The sequence below is a fragment of the Ailuropoda melanoleuca genome, chromosome X (assembly GCF_002007445.2).
Source record: "Ailuropoda melanoleuca isolate Jingjing chromosome X, ASM200744v2, whole genome shotgun sequence".
NCBI classification, from domain to species: Eukaryota; Metazoa; Chordata; class Mammalia; order Carnivora; family Ursidae; genus Ailuropoda; species Ailuropoda melanoleuca.
Genome location: NC_048238.1, coordinates 1,555,064 through 1,572,492, shown reverse-complemented (window position 1 = coordinate 1,572,492; position 17,429 = coordinate 1,555,064). Strand labels below are relative to the sequence as shown.

Sequence of the window (17,429 nt, the reverse complement as noted above, 5' to 3'; positions counted from 1 at the left end):
CACCCAAAACCAGAGCAAAAGCGTCTAGATGCGCTGTCCCAGAAAGTATCCCCCAGACCCATCAGCCCAGAGTCTTGCCCAAAAAACATGGCGCCGTGTGGCCAACGTCCCAACATCGCTCCAGTAGGAACCAGTCTGCATGCAGAGCCTCCGAAACCACTCGTGTCTATGCTTGTCTGTGTCTCCACCAGTTCTTGGGGTGAACAGGGGCTTCTTACCAGCGCTGGGTCTCTTGGGCGGTGCCGTGGGCTTCTTGTCGTTGTCTAGAGAGAAAAGACATCAAATCAGCAAGACCTGCTGTGAGAAACCGTGCCAACTCTTGGGGATGCTCTATGTGCTTTTAAAAAAAGTCGGAGAATGTCCAAAGCACCTCTCCCCCAATCGGTCAGGTGGCAGCGGCCAAGGGTTCAAGCGTGAATTCTGAGCCCACCAGGATTCCCACGGACAGGTGCACAGGCTGATGTTGGCCATGGTTTCTGGTGACACCAAGAGCATGGAGGTCTCAGTTTACGTCCCCTACCCAGAGCGTCCGGCTGTTCCTCCTCCCACGTGAGTCCCTTACACGCTTCGATATCCTTACTACGTTCAGACAAAACACTCATCGTCGTTTTACGTCAACATTCTAACATTCCATCTTTCACCTTACAAATATTAAATCTTAAGAGTACTCACCACCAAGGGCATCTGACAAATCGAAATCTTGACCTACGGGGACAAAGAGACCAGTTAGAAATTGGGGAAATAAAAATGTAAGCATTAAGAAGACAATACAAAAAAGGGGGGGGAGGCTGAAATTTTTCTGGATTTTGCGATGTCTGTGGCAGTTAGCCACTTTCTAAAACATGTAATGAGGCAGACCTTCTCATTTCTTCCACATGCTCACGTTCATGCCGAAAAGTAAGATGATAGTTAACGTTCAAAGCAGCTGGTGATCCCGAAATTTAGTTGCAGTTACGGCAGTAGGAAAACATGGTAATTTCGCCCGTGCATCATTCACAAATAGCAGACCCATTGCAATAATGACTAACGATTTCCGTACGTGATGGAAAACACGCACGGACAGAAAAATCCCCTTTCATGACCAACTTCTCTGACTACGCACCCCACCTACATTTCTTGCAGAATTACTAGACAAGCGAGAAACACACAGAAATTGTTTTTCAGTCTCCTGGGATCGCAGAGGATGGGGCATCTGCAGAGCTGTTCCTTGTTCTTCTCTCCGGTCCCGGCTGTTTTCATTGAAACTGTGTCCATGCCGCTGCTGAGTGCCCATTTCCGATGGGCTGCAGAGAAGACACCGTAAGGAAATTCTGGAGAAGCCTGCGTGGACTGTGTGGTCAGCGGTAAGGAGACTGACCGCAGGTGGGACAGTGATTGTTAGGTCCAGAAACTGCGGGGACACCTGCCCCACCTCGGGAAATGCCGGGCGATTAACGGTCCACGAACACGCGTGGGAGCTGCCTCAGTGAGGACGTGAGCTCAGTGTACAAACGTCTCAGACAGGTGACGCTCTGTAATTGTGTCCTCTCTCCTGTGTGCGTGTGGCATGCACATGCGTGTGTGCATAGATGTAAGTGTATGTGTGCGGTATGTGTGTGCATGTGCACACGTGTGCACGGTTTGCATGTGGGCACGTGTGTAAGTGTGTGTAGGCTGTGTGTGGTCTCTGTATGTGCATAAGTCTGTATGTCTCTATGTCTAGTTTGGGTGCATTTGTCTCCGTGTGTGCACATGTCTGTATGCGTGTGTGTGTGTGCGTGTTTGTATGTGTGTACTAAGAACAGGCGCAGAAGCATGTGCTCTCAGGCACAGCGTGCATGGGGCCCCCAGCAGCACCACAATGGGGCTGCATTCATGATCTCAAACCCTGGAGTGATCATGTCTACACTGCGTGGTCCAGACACAACAAATGCAGTAATATCTAGTCCCACATGCAGCAGGTTTCCCTGAGGGAGCAGGTCGGGATTTTACCAACACTGAAGACCCCACTGGGCGCGTGCATAAACCTGCATGTCTATACACACCTGCGGTCATGTGTATTTACAGAAACTCGCACCTGTCCACTCCCCTCACACACACTTCGCCTGACATCACCGTGCAGAGAGCTTTCTCAGATGTCCACCTTCCCTCGCATGAGAATGTGTGCACGTGGGCGTGTGTTAGGCATGTGTATGCATTGCACGTGGGCATGTTAGGCGTGTGTAAGCATGCACATGGGCATGTGTTAGGTGTGTATATGCACTGCATGTGGGCACGTGTCTGTGTGCACATGGGCGTGTTAGGCGTGTGCATGCATTGCATGTGGGCACGTGTCTGTGTGCACATGGGCATGTGTTAGGCGTATGCATGCATTGCACGTGGGCACGTGTCTGTGTGCACATGGGCGTGTGTTAGGCGTATGCATGCATTGCACGTGGGCACGTGTCTGTGTGCACATGGGCGTGTGTTAGGCGTGTGCATGCATTGCACATGGGCACGTGTCTGTGTGCACCAGAACTCAGTTTGACCCCTGCAAGGTCAAAGGGCTTGGACATGGTCTGAGGACACCACGCAAGACCCCCAAGCATTCAGCTGAGACCATTTCACCCTGGATCCCATGTCTCAGGGCTCTCCCTGCCTTCTGTACCCTGGGAACTTCCTGTCTCCTGGTCACAAAGGCACACCCTCACCATGGACCACAGAATGCAAGGGACTGCCCCCCGGGAGTCCTTCCCATACACAGCTGCACAGAAATTCAGGGGCACGGAGGGGCCAGCTCCCATGGAAATCCCCCCTTAACTCAATCATGAACACGCCAGCTGTTCCAAGATTGTGCCGATGTTTGCAAAAAGGATGCACACACATTATAACCAGCTGGAACCCCCACGGGAACAGTCAGGATATGCAATGATTCAACACCCAGCAGCACTGACCAGCAGTAACCCCTCCCAACCTCTTTCTGACCTAATCTATCCCTCTACACCACGGGTCTACCAGTTCCAAGCCAACACTGCTGACTCTGTGTCATCACGGGCGGCCACGTCAGGGGGCTCCCGGCTCCCGGCAGAAATTCTCGTCTGCCGGCTACTCTCTGGGGCCAACTGCCAATCGGGGCTGCCACCACCCGGACCAGGAGCCTAGACCCCATGTCCAACATTCAAGGCAGGCAGCCGTTGGTCCCGGCTGCAAGTGGACCACTGTGCATGGAAGCCTGACAGCCCTGTGGGCTCCAACCCCCTTCAAAGCTGCAGATGTTCAGAGGAAGTCAGGGGTGAGTCACGCAGGGTGAGGCTGCCCCCGGCCAGAGGGAGAGACACATGAGTCACCCTGATGGCACCACGCCTCCAACAGCCCCTCCCACCCTGTATCAGCTAGTCATGCCAGGACACAGGAAGAGCCATGAGCATTCCCCAAAACCCCTGGGCGGGCAGGTGGGTGGGCGGCTCCTCCTGAGTGCGGATGCAGCCCCGCCCGGATCTCCATCCCGGCCTGGATCTCCTTCCCCCCGGGTCTCTATCCCCCCTGGGTCTCCATCCCCCCGGGTCTCTATCCCCTCCAGGTCTCTATCCCCACCTGGGTCTCCATGCCCCCCCCCCCGGGTCTCCCTCCCCTCTGAATCTCTATCCCACCTGGATCTCTATCCCACCAACCCAGGCAGAATCGGGTTTTCTCTGAAATTCTAACACAACGTTGGACCATTGCAGAAATACAAAACAGGACAGAGATAGCGTAATAGTAAATGACAGAAATGACAAATGACAGAATTCATACAGGGAACTTATAAATTATATGAACACATAATAGAAATAAATTATAGATGTATATTCAGAATTAATTATGTATATTTATGTCTATAGAATATAGAATTCTATATAGAATATGGAATAAATCATAGACATATAATTAAAATAACATATATTTACATATACAGAATATAGTATTCTACATAGAATATGGAACAAATTATACATACATGGAATAAAATATATTTTTTCATACATAGAGAATATAAAATTCTCTACAGAATATGGAATAAATTATAGATATATATATGGAATAAATTATACACATTTCCATATATACAGAATATAGAATTCTATACAGAATATGGAATAAATTATAGACATATATTTAGAATAAATTATATATTTAAGTATATAGAATATAGAATTGTACATAGACTATGGAATAAATTATAGACATATATTCGGAATAAATTATATATATTACACACATATGTAGACTATGGAATAAATTGTAATATAAATTTAGACTAAATTACATATGTAATAATGTTATATAAGTTATATAATGTTACAATAATGTAATAATGTTATATAAGTTATATAATGTTACAATAAAATGATAGAAATTGCGAATCATATAACTTATACACAGACTTTATAAAATCAACAGATAAATTATATTAAAAGTAAAAGTAAGTTATATAAATTAAATTAGAATAAGAACCAAATATATTGATGAATTATAGAAACTGTAAATTATGTAATTTATAATTATACACAGAACTTATAAATTATATAAATAAACATATAAGATAAAACACAATTAAGTTATAGAAATAAAACCGGAATGGAAATGAAATGTAATCATAACAAATTATGGAAATTACAAATTATGTAATGTATAATTTATACACACATAAACTTATAAACCCTATAAACAAAAGTCGTAAGTCACAGGACTTAGGAAATAAGTCATAGGACTAAAATAGGATTATTTGTAATAACGTATAGATGTTCATTATACATACTTACACATTACAATTTATACAGAGCTTATAAACTATATGAACATATGAATAGAATTACACAAACACAATGAGAATAGAAAGAAATGACACTTATTCCCAATAAAGTATACAAACTGCCCATCTTATAATTTGTACCCGTAAATCACAGAGACAAATACATACATAAGTAAAATAAATTAGGGAACGATGAGAGGAGAAATGCCAAGGAGGCAGTGAAGGGACTGCACAGAAGACAGGAGGAGTGCAGACCCCCAAGGCGCCCGGGGCCCCCCCAGCAGCCGTGGGGGCCGTGCACACTCTGTGTCACGTCTGCTGCCACCAGGCAAAGGCTTTTCTTTAAAGAGAACCCTGGTCACATCGCGTGCCCTGAGCACCCAGCATCTAGCTTCCTGGGGGCCGGGAGGCAGGGTCCCCTCCACCCGATGGGGCACCCCGGCACAAAGCCCAGGGCACGGAGACCCACACAGGTGTCAACGACACCCCGAGCTCTGCAGATCAGGGGGACGCTGGACATGGTGACCACGAGGGGCATACGACTGCATTTTATCTTTCCATATTGAGAACGTCCCGTGTTTCCTGCCGCGAGACGTGCATCGCTTGGGAAATACGTCTCTGCGTCCTGCAGACTTGTCATTGAACAGTCAGCCCTACAGATGGTAAGATTTATTTTTGTGAGACACAGAGGGAGCGTGCACGAGCGGGAGGGGCAGAGGGAGAGAGAGAGAATCTCAAGGAGACGCGGGACTCAATCCCACGACCCTGAGATCACAATTTGTGCCGAAACCAAGAGTCTGAGGCTGAACGGACTCTGCCACCCAGGCGCCCCTGCCCATCAGATTTTTTGAGTCCTGGTCCCGGGTCCAGCTTCCCAAAGACACACGACGTCCTAACAACAGGTGAGGAGCTGTGCACAAAAATGCACTCAGCGGCTCCGGGACAGGCGAGCAAGAAAGACCAAGCTGGCGGAATTTCACCACCACTCCAGCAGCGGGAGCCAAGCTGGCGAGCTGCACACGCATGGCCGTGAGCACACGGCACGGCAGCCGCCCCGTCCAGGGAACACTCTTGGCTACAAAAAGGAACCAAGCTCAGGGGCACGGCGGTCTAGGGCACCGTGAGGTCCCCAACGGCTCACGTCAACTCTGGTCCGTGTTTCCATCCCACACGGACTGTCGACCTGACCCCCATTCTGCATGTGGCTGCAGGTGAAAAACAGCCAGTCCGGTTCATCATCCCCGGGACGAAAGCGCTCCGGGGCTGGGATGAGCCGGGTCCTTTTATGTAAGTTTACAACATGCTGGAGGAGGAGGGGAAAGGTCTTTCCCGAGTCATTCTGGGGACGGCCCTGGCAGGTATCCCAAGTTGTGCACAAAACCCAGGAATCTGGTGAGGCCGTGGGTGGGGTGTTGGGGACCATCATGGTCCCCGGGGGTACCTGTGCCAATGCATTCCTGGTAGACCGGGCTGCCATCCGTGCACCTGTCTTTCTATCACCCTCTGGCCGGGACCCTCTGCTCTGTGCCTGCTGCTGCATGGGGTTCTTTCCAGGCCCCCCAAGGACATCCGGTCTCTCCCCTACAGGAAGCAAAGGCATTACTCCCTGCGGGGAGAGCTCCAAAACCAGACTAGCAGCCCGCGCTCCAACCCCAGCCACCTCCCCAACTGTGCTCCCTTCACACAGGAGCCCGCCCTGCCCACCTGGGCTGGCCCCAAAAGACCCATTAGACGGCCCCACACTTTGTCAGCTCACGGAGCCCTTTGCGGCTCTGGAAACTGGCCCAAGGTCCCCAAACAGACTCGACCGTCTTGTTTATTAATTATAGTCAATTCTCATGCGTCATGGAAGTTACATTCTATGAACTGTCGGGAACGCTGAATGCACGGATACTCCATCATCGCTCCTAGGAATGTATGGGCTTAGGACCCCGCAGCCTGGGGCCAACGAGTCAACGCATGCCCTTGTGTTGTCCATGTTTCTGCTTAAGCAGAGCTTACTGGATCTGTGCTGTTTATTTGTCAGCATTGCCAAGCACGGGATGCAAAAATGCACAAGCCGTGCACCTGGACAGACCATGAAAAGGACACTTGTTGGCAACCTGGAGGCTGGACGGTGACTCAGACACTTTGCACTTTTGCGCCCTCCCTGAACACGGGCGCTATTCACCCAGGAGTCCCAAGTAAATGTTAGCAGGGGGCGAATGCACAAATACGGAATCTGTGACTGGGGAGAGTGCACCACACTTCAGTTCAAACAACGTACCCCCAGGAGTTCCTGCGGTGTCTCACACATGTGGCTGTGTGTTCCTACAATCTTCATTCGGATCCTCTCCTTGCCCATACATGGGAATCCCTTCTTTCCATACCAAGAGCACTCCTATTCATACCTCAAAGCCCCGAGAAAAGGCTGCCCTCAAGCCCTCTGTCACTCCTTTTGGGCACAATGAAGCATTTCCTCACCGACGCTTGCAAAGATTGCTTCTCAGCTCCAGCCGTGGCTGATTTCTTAAGTCTGGAGGCCCAGTTCATGCTCGCGGTGAATTAAATCAGAAATTTTGTGGGCTGGGATTAAGGGACCGGTGTCTGCAAGCCTTACCGACATGATGCCGATGTGTGGCCACCATTGCAGGTTTTTAATTCCCTGATCCAGGCTCTACCAACCACCTCTGCCCCTCCAACCTGCTCCCCAAGGTGTTGACCTCTCTTGCAGGTAAGTGCGAACACATGCCTTGCTGTTCCAAACCCCCCAGGGGAGTTGCAAACCCACATCCTGGCAAACCAGGGCCACCCACCACGTACTCCCCTTGCAGGTAAGTCCGCAGCTAGAAATAAACTATGTTCTTTCAGCATTAATCACTGCTTCTGCCTTCTCTTCTCATCCTCCAGAGACTCACAATCTCACACACCTAGGTTTGCTTTTTGCAAGCCACGCCCCCAGCCTGAAAAGCCCTCTTCCTGCTTCGTCAGGCTTCCACCGCTATGAAGGTGTGTCTATTCATGAAAACTCGGTGTCCACAGAGGTTCCCACCTGTGAGGAGCCCCCTCTGACTCCCTGGGGGAGAGGGGTCTCTGCTCCCCTTCACAACACTGCACCAGAAGGGATACCTTGCTTGTCTCTCTCCTGGCAGAGAAGAGAGGATGGGGGTCAGGTATTTCTTGTCTGGACCCCCAGCACACAGCAGCGAGAGAATACAGATACCACTGGGAATTCAATCTATGCTGGCTAAAGGCATGCATGAGAGCCAGTGGCTGGGTGTGTGGGTAAAAGCACAGATGGATAGATGAGTTGGTATGTGGGTAGATGGATGAGTGGATGGATGCACAGATAGTACACAAATACACAAACCTAGATAAAAGAAAAAATTGGTGTTAATTATAAACGAATGATGGGGGATAGATGAAGCATGGGTGGACAGATAAACCAATGGATGCACAGGTAGATGGGTGGATGGATGGATGAAGGGACAGATAGATGGGTGCATGTATGTATGGATGGATGAATATATATAAGGGTGGGTGGTTGGATGGATGGATGTGTGGATGGATGAACTGATGGGTAGATGGGTAGATGCACGGATGCATAGAGAGTTGGAAAGTGGGCAGATGAACAGATGGATGGGTGGACAGAACATGGAATCCAGGAGGAGTTGAAAAGGCCTCAGTGACTGATCTTGGATATGTTTGCTATCAGGATTCAGTGAAGTTCTCTTCCATGTGGAGTTAAGTTTCACTAAATGTAGGGTAATCCCCTGTATTTCCCTGTCAAGCCACATTACTGAGAGAGGCAGCTCCCTCTGTGGTCTACACAGCGACACCTGGAGAGCTTGGTGCAACTGTCAAATGACTGAGCCCAGTGGCCCCAAGGCCCAGGTCTTGTAATCCAACATAAATCTGATGACACAGGTAAGCCTGGGCAAGAGTGATTTCTCCAAGCTCCCGGGGGACCCTGCGATGGGGCCAGGCCCATGAATCTAGGATCTGAACCTCCACTGGCCACTGAGGGTTCCTGAGCAGCTGTCTAATTACAACCATCACTCAGACATCAGGACAGAGAGCAGAGAAGGCAAGCAAGTGGAAGAATGAACAGCCCTGAGCCTGGGATCTTCTCCACCCAAACAGCAAATAATTGGTTTAATATAACCTCTGCAACGTTATATGTTTTATCTTGTGCATTAAAGCATGAAGTACTCTGAGAAGCAGTCCTCACAGAGCCTCCTAAAAAAGCCTCAGAAGTCCAGGGAAGAAGTCCACTTAAGGGCTCTTCCATTCATTTGAGAAAAATGTCAGGGGTAGGGGTGCAAATCTGAAAAAGAAAAGAAGAGAAAAGAGAAGAGAGAGAAGAGAAGAGAAAAAAGAAAAGAAAAAAAAAGAAAGGAGGGAGGGAAGGAAGGAAGAAAATAAAAGGAAAGACCAAAAAAAGGCAGAAATAGATAAAGGAGCATGAGTCAAGAAAGAATCACAAGATCCAGTGAACAGGATTTGGTAATAGATGAAATATGGGAGGAAGGAGCTGGCAGGAATGAAGGGTGGTTCTTCTGTCTAAGAGTCCGGGCAAATGGCCATATCACATAAGATAGGAATGAAGGAGGACATGTAAGCTGAGGAGAAAATAATGACAAGTTCCAGATACAGAGCGTTGGAGACACCATGGGTGTAACCAGATGGACTTCGTTTAGAAGCTGTTACCTACATTAAGCTTAACTTGGAGATATATTCAGGGCTGGTACCTCAGGGGAGGGAGAACGGGCGTCCCAAGAGTTGCACAGAGAAGCTTCCTGTCCTGTGGCCAGACACAGGGTGCCAGGCTAAGGCTCATCTTCCTCTCTGTCATCCTCACTCCCCAGTCCTTTCCCCAACTCCATACCAGCTTCCTCTTGTCAGAATCCGGAGATTCTGACCCATTTGTCACCTGGCATGATGAGTCCAGCAGCTTTCCGAGCAAGGAGACATGTACATCCCACCTGGAAGCCACTTGGGTCAAGTTGGGGTGTCTCTCTCAGCTACATGCCTATCACCTGGATAGCTACCTATCCATCCATTCCATCTGCTTTCCTGTCTATGTATCTATGTAGCTACGTGTCTATGTGTCTACCTATTTATCATCCATCCATTCTATCATCTATCTATCTAATTAATCTATCCATCCATCCAAACACCCATCCATCATATCTATCTATCCATCCATCCATCATATCTACTGTGTATCTATCTATCTATCTATCCATCCATCCTCCATCCATCCACCCATCTACCCAAACATCCATCCATCCATCCATCTCTGCATCTATGTAGCTATCTATCCATCCACCCATCCATCCATCATATCTATCCATCATCCATCTGTACAGCTATCTATGTATCTATCCATCCATCCGTCCATCCATCATATCTACTGTGTATCTATCTATCTATCTATCTATCTATCATCCATCCACCCAAACATCCATCCATCCATCTCTACATCTATGTACCTATCTATCCATCCATCCATCATATCTATCTATCTTTCTATCGTTCATCCATCCATCCATCATTCCAACCATCCATCATATCTACCTATTTATCTATCTACCCATCCATCTATATAACTGTTTATCCATTCTATCTATCTATCTATCTATCTATCTATCTATCTATCTATCATCTGTCATCATCTATGTATTATCAATGTATCCATCCATCCATCACATGTACTATATCTATCATTTATCATCTACCTATCAGTCATCAATCAATCAACACTTTATCTCACCCTCCAAGTGCTGCCTCAGTCTAGCAGGCCATGAGTCCTCAAGCAAGCTCCCCAGCAGGAAGGGGCCACGGCCCCATCTTTCATGCAGCATCCAGCCCGGATCTGAGCAAGAGTCAGCTGTTCTCATCCACGTCCTGCTCAGTGAAACCCCAGCACGTCCTTCCTTTCCTGCGACACCGTGTTGCTCTGCCTCAGATAGCTGGCTGTTCCCCCTTCCTGTCTCCTTTCATCCTGCTGGGGTACACTGGGGTACACTTTGTGCTGAGTTTGGGGCAAACGCCACAGTTGCCGTTCACGTCGAGCATGGAACCCACGCCGTCCTCTAAGAGAAGACAGCTAACAGTCTCAGAAGGAAACTGGCAATAGAAGGGTTCTTGCACTATTTACAAAATCGACGTGTCTCCAAGACCCTGTGCCCCCCAGACAACATCACCTATTAATACCTTGTCCGCATATAACACCAGTCCACGGTGCACCCCAGTGCACTCTGCATCCCTTACGCTTACCAGGGAGAAATCAGACCAGCACACAGGGGCCGTGGCAAAGGCAGCCGTGAACAGAAGCAGCCAGAAATCTCTGGCCCCGCTGTCTCGGGATGAGTAATGCCTTCCAAAGCCTCGGAATGCAGCCACTCTGCACTCCAGCCGCCTTCTCGGGGACGGCAGTTCATGTAAGGACTTAAAATTATTATGTTGTTTCCAAAAGCACTCTCTTGGAGCAATTATGTGGCTCTTTGCAAAGTTCCTGATACAATGCAATGTGAAGGCACCTCTCCAAAACCAAGGGGACCTATCCAAAACTTCCAAAACAAAGGGGACCTATGAAAAACTTCCAAAACCAAGAAGATCTATCCAAAACTTCCAAAACCAAGGGGACCCATCCAAAACTTCCAAAACCAAGGGGACCCATCCAAAACTTCCAAAACCAAGGGGACCTATGCAAAACTTCCCAAACCAAGGGGACCCACCCCAAACTTCCCAAACCAAGGGGACCCACCCAAAACTTCCAAAACCAAGGGGATCTATGCAAAACTTCCCAAACCAAGAGGACCTATCCAAAACTTCCAAAACCAAGGGGACCCATCCAAAACTTCCAAAACCAAGAGGACCCACCTAAAACTTCCAAAACCAAGGGGACCTATCCAAAACTTCCAAAACCAAGGGGACCCATCCAAAACTTCCAAAACCAAGGGGACCCATCTAAAACTTCCAAAACCAAGGGGACCTATCCAAAACTTCCAAAACCAAGGGGACCTATCCAAAACTTCCAAAACCAAGGGGACCCACCCAAAAGTTCCAAAACCAAGGGGACCTCTGCAAAACTTCCCAAACCAAGAGGACCTATCCAAAACTTCCAAAACCAAGGGGACCTCTGCAAAACTTCCAAAACCAAGGGGACCTATCCAAAACTTCCAAAACCAAGGGGACCTATGAAAAACTTCCAAAACCAAGGGGACCCATCCAAAACTTCCAAAACCAAGGGGATCTATGCAAAACTTCCCAAACTAAGAGGACCTATCCAAAACTTGCAAAACCAAGGGGACCTCTGCAAAACTTCCAAAACCAAGGGGACCCACCCAAAACTTCCAAAAACAAGGAGACCCATCCAAAACTTCCAAAACCAAGGGGACCTATGAAAAACTTCCAAAACCAAGGGGACCCATCCAAAACTTCCAAAACCAAGGGGATCTATGCAAAACTTCCCAAACTAAGAGGACCTATCCAAAACTTGCAAAACCAAGGGGACCTCTGCAAAACTTCCAAAACCAAGGGGACCCACCCAAAACTTCCAAAAACAAGGAGACCCATCCAAAACTTCCAAAACCAAGGGGACCTATCCAAAGCTTTCACGTGGAGAAGGAACGTGATTTGCAGGGGCTTTGGATCTGCAAGTGTGTTGAAACCCTTCTGCCTACCACCCAGGGCGACAAATCCATTTTATATCCTGGCCCAGCCCACCGAGACTCGGAGAAACAGAACAAAAGCCTCATGGATGCTCACTCCACCAGGCTCCTGACGGAACACACGGCTGCTTAAACCTCTAGTGAATTTTCTTCTTGTCAACACTGCCGGCCGCACACGGAACTCTCAGCCCATTAATGGGTCCCAAGCTGCCGTTGGAGAAACACACCGGTTTGCGGGCTTACGACTGACTCGGGGGCGGGGGGAGGAAAAAGGAAGTGTCTGGTTTCCTGTTTAAGGGATTTTAATAACACGGCTAGCGAGCGAGAGCGCACGAGGGGTAGTGGCAGCGTTGAGTCATTCTGAGACAAAGCTGGATCACACCCATGCGTTATGTCCCCAAACTGGTCTAACAACCAGGCCGGCAGCGAAGAGCAAGAAATTCGAGAAAGGGAGGTGTTGTGTCTCTGGACGCGCAGGACATAGTACGAATCCCCCAATACAGCTAGGACTGGTGAGTCACCTTCGCTCACCCCCAGACACTGGCACACACAGCACAGAGCAGCAGGTGTTGGACGGTGGACCACCCCACGCGGCCAAGCAACATGGTGGCACCAAGACCGCCTAGGGTCCCCGCGGCCTTCTCCCCCACCGCGGGGCGCATCACCGATGCTCACAGCTGCTATCTGGGGGGAAACACGCTGGGTGTGACGCGGGTCCCTGGACTGCAAGGTTTCCGGGTGACTATAAATTAAAAGGAAGAGTCCCCGTTGAAAATACGGGAGAAACATTAGGGAAGGCCTGCCCTTCCTTGCAGACGTTCTCCGCGTATAGGACGGGCTGTCTGCACACAGCCACGTGCACGCGGGAGGCCTTGCTGTGTCCCCCACCCCAGCGGATGGGACGCGGCATTGGGGTTTCCTGCATATTCCGTCCTAGCACCGCGTTCCGCCCCTTCGACGTCTGCAGAAAAGCCGTCTGCGTGGGGAGAAGAGGTCGCGTGTGATTACCACCCCCCAACAACACCCTTCCTGTCCCCTTGCAGATGTCCCCGCTAAATAACACCACCGGGAAATAATCGGCAGGACCGGTTTCCTTAAGTTCTGAGTGGGTGATGGCGCTCGCTGGAGGCAATCCTGCTCGTTCTCCAGGGTGTGTCCTTCTCAGATGTTTAGAAAATGTGCCTCTATCTGGAGACAGCATTTCCCGAACCACTGTATCCCCCGCGCCCCTAAAAGGACTTTTGGTGATCCCTCCCTAAGCACACGCTGCGTCATCCATCACAAGAATCGGCAAAGGACCAAAGCATGTCCCAGAGCGGTCTCTGCTGATTCACTTGGGACAGACGCCCAGGCGTTAAAACAAAGCACGTGAGGACACACGGACATGTCCCATGTGCTGTGTGTCTCTCCGACCCCTGCAAAGCCTGGGCATCCTAGAAAACACTCCTGGAGTCTCTGGGCATCCAAATGAATCCACATAGAGCCACAATGTTGACTAATTTTTTTTCAGGGGGGGCTCCAACTCACGATCCCGAAATCAAGATGTGATTTGAGATCAAGAGTCAGACCCTTCATGGACTGAGCCCCCTAGGCGCCCCCGCCCCCAGAATGCTGAGTAATTCTGAGCCTCCGAATACAACATCCGTCTTAGAGCTCTACCCTGTCTGTAAGTCATAAGACACGTACGATTCTTTCCCCCTAAAAGAGGCCACCGCGCTGGAAAATCTCAGGAGGTGGAAACAGCATGACGCCCACGCCTGGGCTGCTCGGGGTCCTGCGAGGAAGACATCCACCAGACAAAAAGCCAGTGGCCACGAAGTCCTGCCGGGGCCCCTCCACGTTCAATTGGGTAAAATGCTCTATTAGCTACATTCTCTTCTAAATGAGACCAGGCAGCCAAGATGTCATCCAGACGGAAGGAAAAAAGTCCACAAAAATCAAGCATTTTCCTATCTCGACATGCACAAAAAACAAAGCATTAGCCTCATCAACTGAGAACAGGAAAAAAGCTCCAAAGCACAGAGGTCAACAAGGGGCAATTAAGTTTTATCAGAGCCCAAAGGGCAGGCGGTCCATGCAGACAAACAGGCGGAAAAGCTGTTTCCTCTGCCAGAGGGAGGCAGAGAAGGAGACGCATGCCCAGGGCAGAGACCAGAGCCATCGTCAGGAAACTGGAGACCCCAAGCCCACACTCGCGTGTGACATTTGGGGCTGGATGACCGTCTGGGGTGGGGCGTCCTGTGCAAGGTGGGGTGTCAAGCAGAGTCTCTGGTCTCCACCCACCACCTGCCTGTGGCACCCCTTTCCCTGGGCATCACAGCTCAAAAAAAAAAAAAAATTCCCAGGCATTTCCAAGTGTCCCCAGGGTAGGGAAAACCCAACTCTTGGAAAGGTGAAATGCGTCTTTCCGTCTCCTCCATCCATCCGTCCCTCCATTCCCATGGGAATCTCAGAAGAAAGCCAGGAACCTGGAGGGGGGGGCCTGGGTCCTGAGCACTTTGAAATGCGCCCCGTGCTATTAAAAGCAAAGGTCTGTCCCCAGGCTCAATGGGGTTTTATAGCCATTGTGCAAACCACAGCAAACACATATTTCTATAGGAAAGTGTGTTCTGACCTTGGCCAACTGGAAAGCACTTTCCTGATTAAAAAAAACCCATCTGTATCTTTGGAACAGCTGGTTCCTGCCCCCCCACCCCACCCCAGAAGGATCAAGTACGGAGGGGTGGGGGAGCGTGCATTCTTAAAAAGATGAACAGGTAGTAAGCTCCATCTTTCCATCCTTTCTGGGCTGTTTTGGGGCGAGGCCGGCTCCCCTCGCCTCCCTGCCCCCACCCCACTGCCACCAGTAATTTTCGTAAAATCATCCCCTGTGTTCGAGTTGCCCGGCACAATCTGTACAGAAATCGGATAATTCCCGGAGAATTGCACTGTGGGGTTTTCTAAGAAAAAAAAAAAAACATCACAACAGGACTTGTGTGGGGTCCCAAGAACAGAAGGCTGTCCCAGCTCTGGGAGCAGAACTGGGAGCAGAGGGAGCCCCCCATGCCGCTCGCCACGACGTCCCACGTCACCGCACCGAGTTCTTGAATGATGAGACGGTCACCGTTCTGGCAGCCCCCATTCCCCAGAGGACGGTCCCGTCGTGAGGGATGAGGACCACTCCTCACCCATTCCCCTGGACCCTAGCCCTGGGGAGGTGCTGAAAGCAAAGTGCAGAAACACACACCCACAGGGATATACGGAAAGTCCCGCAGGTGTCATGCAAGCAAACACGGCAGGAAGACAACCCCGGTGGGGGGGGGGGACAAACCCATAGAAATGGAGCAGCCAGAGCCGAAACAAAAAGGACTTTTATTCCGGAAGAAAGAGAGAACCTGGATGAGCCATGCCAGGCCCTCTCCGGCAGGCTCTAAAATGTTCCAAGGGGTTCCCCCCAATGTCCCCTGAAGCCACCAGAGGCCATGGGGCCCCATTCACAAGGCGCCCACAGCAATTCACAAATCCTCCCCCAAAACAACCGGGGTGCCAAGGACTCTAAAGTCAAGCGCTTAGGCCCGAACTGGAGGTCCTCCAACAACAGGGAAAACGCCCAGCACCGTGCAGGCCTCGGGTGATGATTCCTGTTTGCAAAATGTGTCCACCTCAGAGCACCCGGGTCCTGAAACTATGCAGCCGTGGGCCCCGCTGCCCCCTTAGCAGTCTCGCCACAGTCCCCGGGTGGGTCCCGGAGGCCGAGGGCAATAACCGTGAGGTGGGGGGAAGCTTTCAACATGCCAAGCCCAGCAAAAAATCCGAGCTTTGGAAAGGACGGAGAGAGGGAAACAGGATGGCAAGTTTCCCTTGAAACGGAGAGGGACAGCAAAACAGGCCACAGCCAGAAACAGGCCTGGGCTGCGAGGGCGGAACGTGGGGGTGCGGGGGTGGGCTCCCCGGCCTCCCCTTCTCCTGACACCTTTTCTGTGTTTTCTGAATTCTCCACTGGAGCAGTCTGCTGCGAACACCGTTCTTTTCAGCGCGCGCAGCGAGCGCCCCAGTCCCCAGGCGTGGGCGCTCGGTGCTTCTGAACGTGCCCAGCTCTCCAAGTTGTTCAGAACTACCCCCACCCCCGCTCCGCCGCCTCGCAGGCGGCACAGCCCAGTCCAAATTTAGGCCCCGGGACGCAGGGCGTGGCTCCGCGCGCAACAACAAAGACAGGGGCCCCCCGGGGCGCGCCAGGGGGGGACCCCGGCCGCTGCAGGGGTGCACACGCGGGCTGGGGGCACCTAAGGAGTCTCCCGCGTGCCGGCACCCAGGGCCCGCGGCTCGCGCGAGTGCCTCCAGCTATCGGAGTTTGTGATTTTGAAAACACACGCTGCATTTCCCCTCTGGAATAAGTCCAAACCCGCCCAGGAAAAAAGTTGGAGGGCCGTGCGGCCGCCTCCCTGGGGCGTTGGCTACCCGCTGGCAAGGCGCGTCCTGCCCGGCGGGGAGGAGGGCCCGGGGGTCCTCGCTGCCCCCCCAGGCCCGCCTCCTGCAGGACGTCCCCGAGGCCCTCCCTGGGGTCCCGGCGCGCGCGCGTCCCCATGCGGGTCCCCAGGTGGGCCCGTACCCGGGTCACTCCGCCCGCCCCGCCCTCCAAGCCCCCCAAATCCCCAAATCGCTCACCCCGGGCGGGCACCAGGGTGCTGAGCAGGCCGGCCAGCAGCAGCGCGAGGGAGGCCCGGCGAGCCATGGTGCGCCCGGCGCCGCGCAGGAAACGTCCCGGGAGTGGGGCCTGCGGGCGGCGGTGTCGGCGGCGGCAGCGGGAGTGCCCACGGGGCGGGGCCCAGGGCGGGAGAGGTGGGGGGCGCCCCGTGGCCCCGCCCTGGCCTCAGCTCGCCCCGCCCGCTGCCCCGGACACCCTAGCGCGGGCCTGGCGCAGGGGAGGGGACGAGCGGGGAAGGCCTGGTTACTCACTGCGGCCAGAAGGGAGCAAGTGGCCCCCCTCTATTCGGAAAGTGGGGGCCTTCTACACGCCCTTAATGACCCCAGGGCGGCCCAGAAGG

General features: G+C 51.4%; 1 protein-coding gene across 3 annotated transcripts in view; it reads right to left on the bottom strand.

The window, feature by feature from the left end:
- The window catches only part of CD99 (CD99 molecule (Xg blood group)), a 36,538-nt gene extending 19,329 nt beyond the window's left edge, over window positions 1–17,209 (bottom strand). Inside the window, exons 1-3 of one of the 3 annotated variants that reach the window (XM_034650001.1) lie at window positions 17,050–17,209; window positions 673–705; window positions 219–263 (exon numbers count right to left, since the gene is read on the bottom strand). In XM_034650001.1, coding sequence (XP_034505892.1) covers window positions 219–263; window positions 673–705; window positions 17,050–17,116 — 145 coding nt within the window. In that variant the 5' untranslated portion in view covers window positions 17,117–17,209. The remainder of the gene's footprint in view (window positions 1–218; window positions 264–672; window positions 706–17,049) is intronic. The other 2 variants (XM_034649999.1, XM_034650000.1) reach the window with 2 other exon arrangements.
- Window positions 17,210–17,429: the final 220 nt, after the last annotated feature.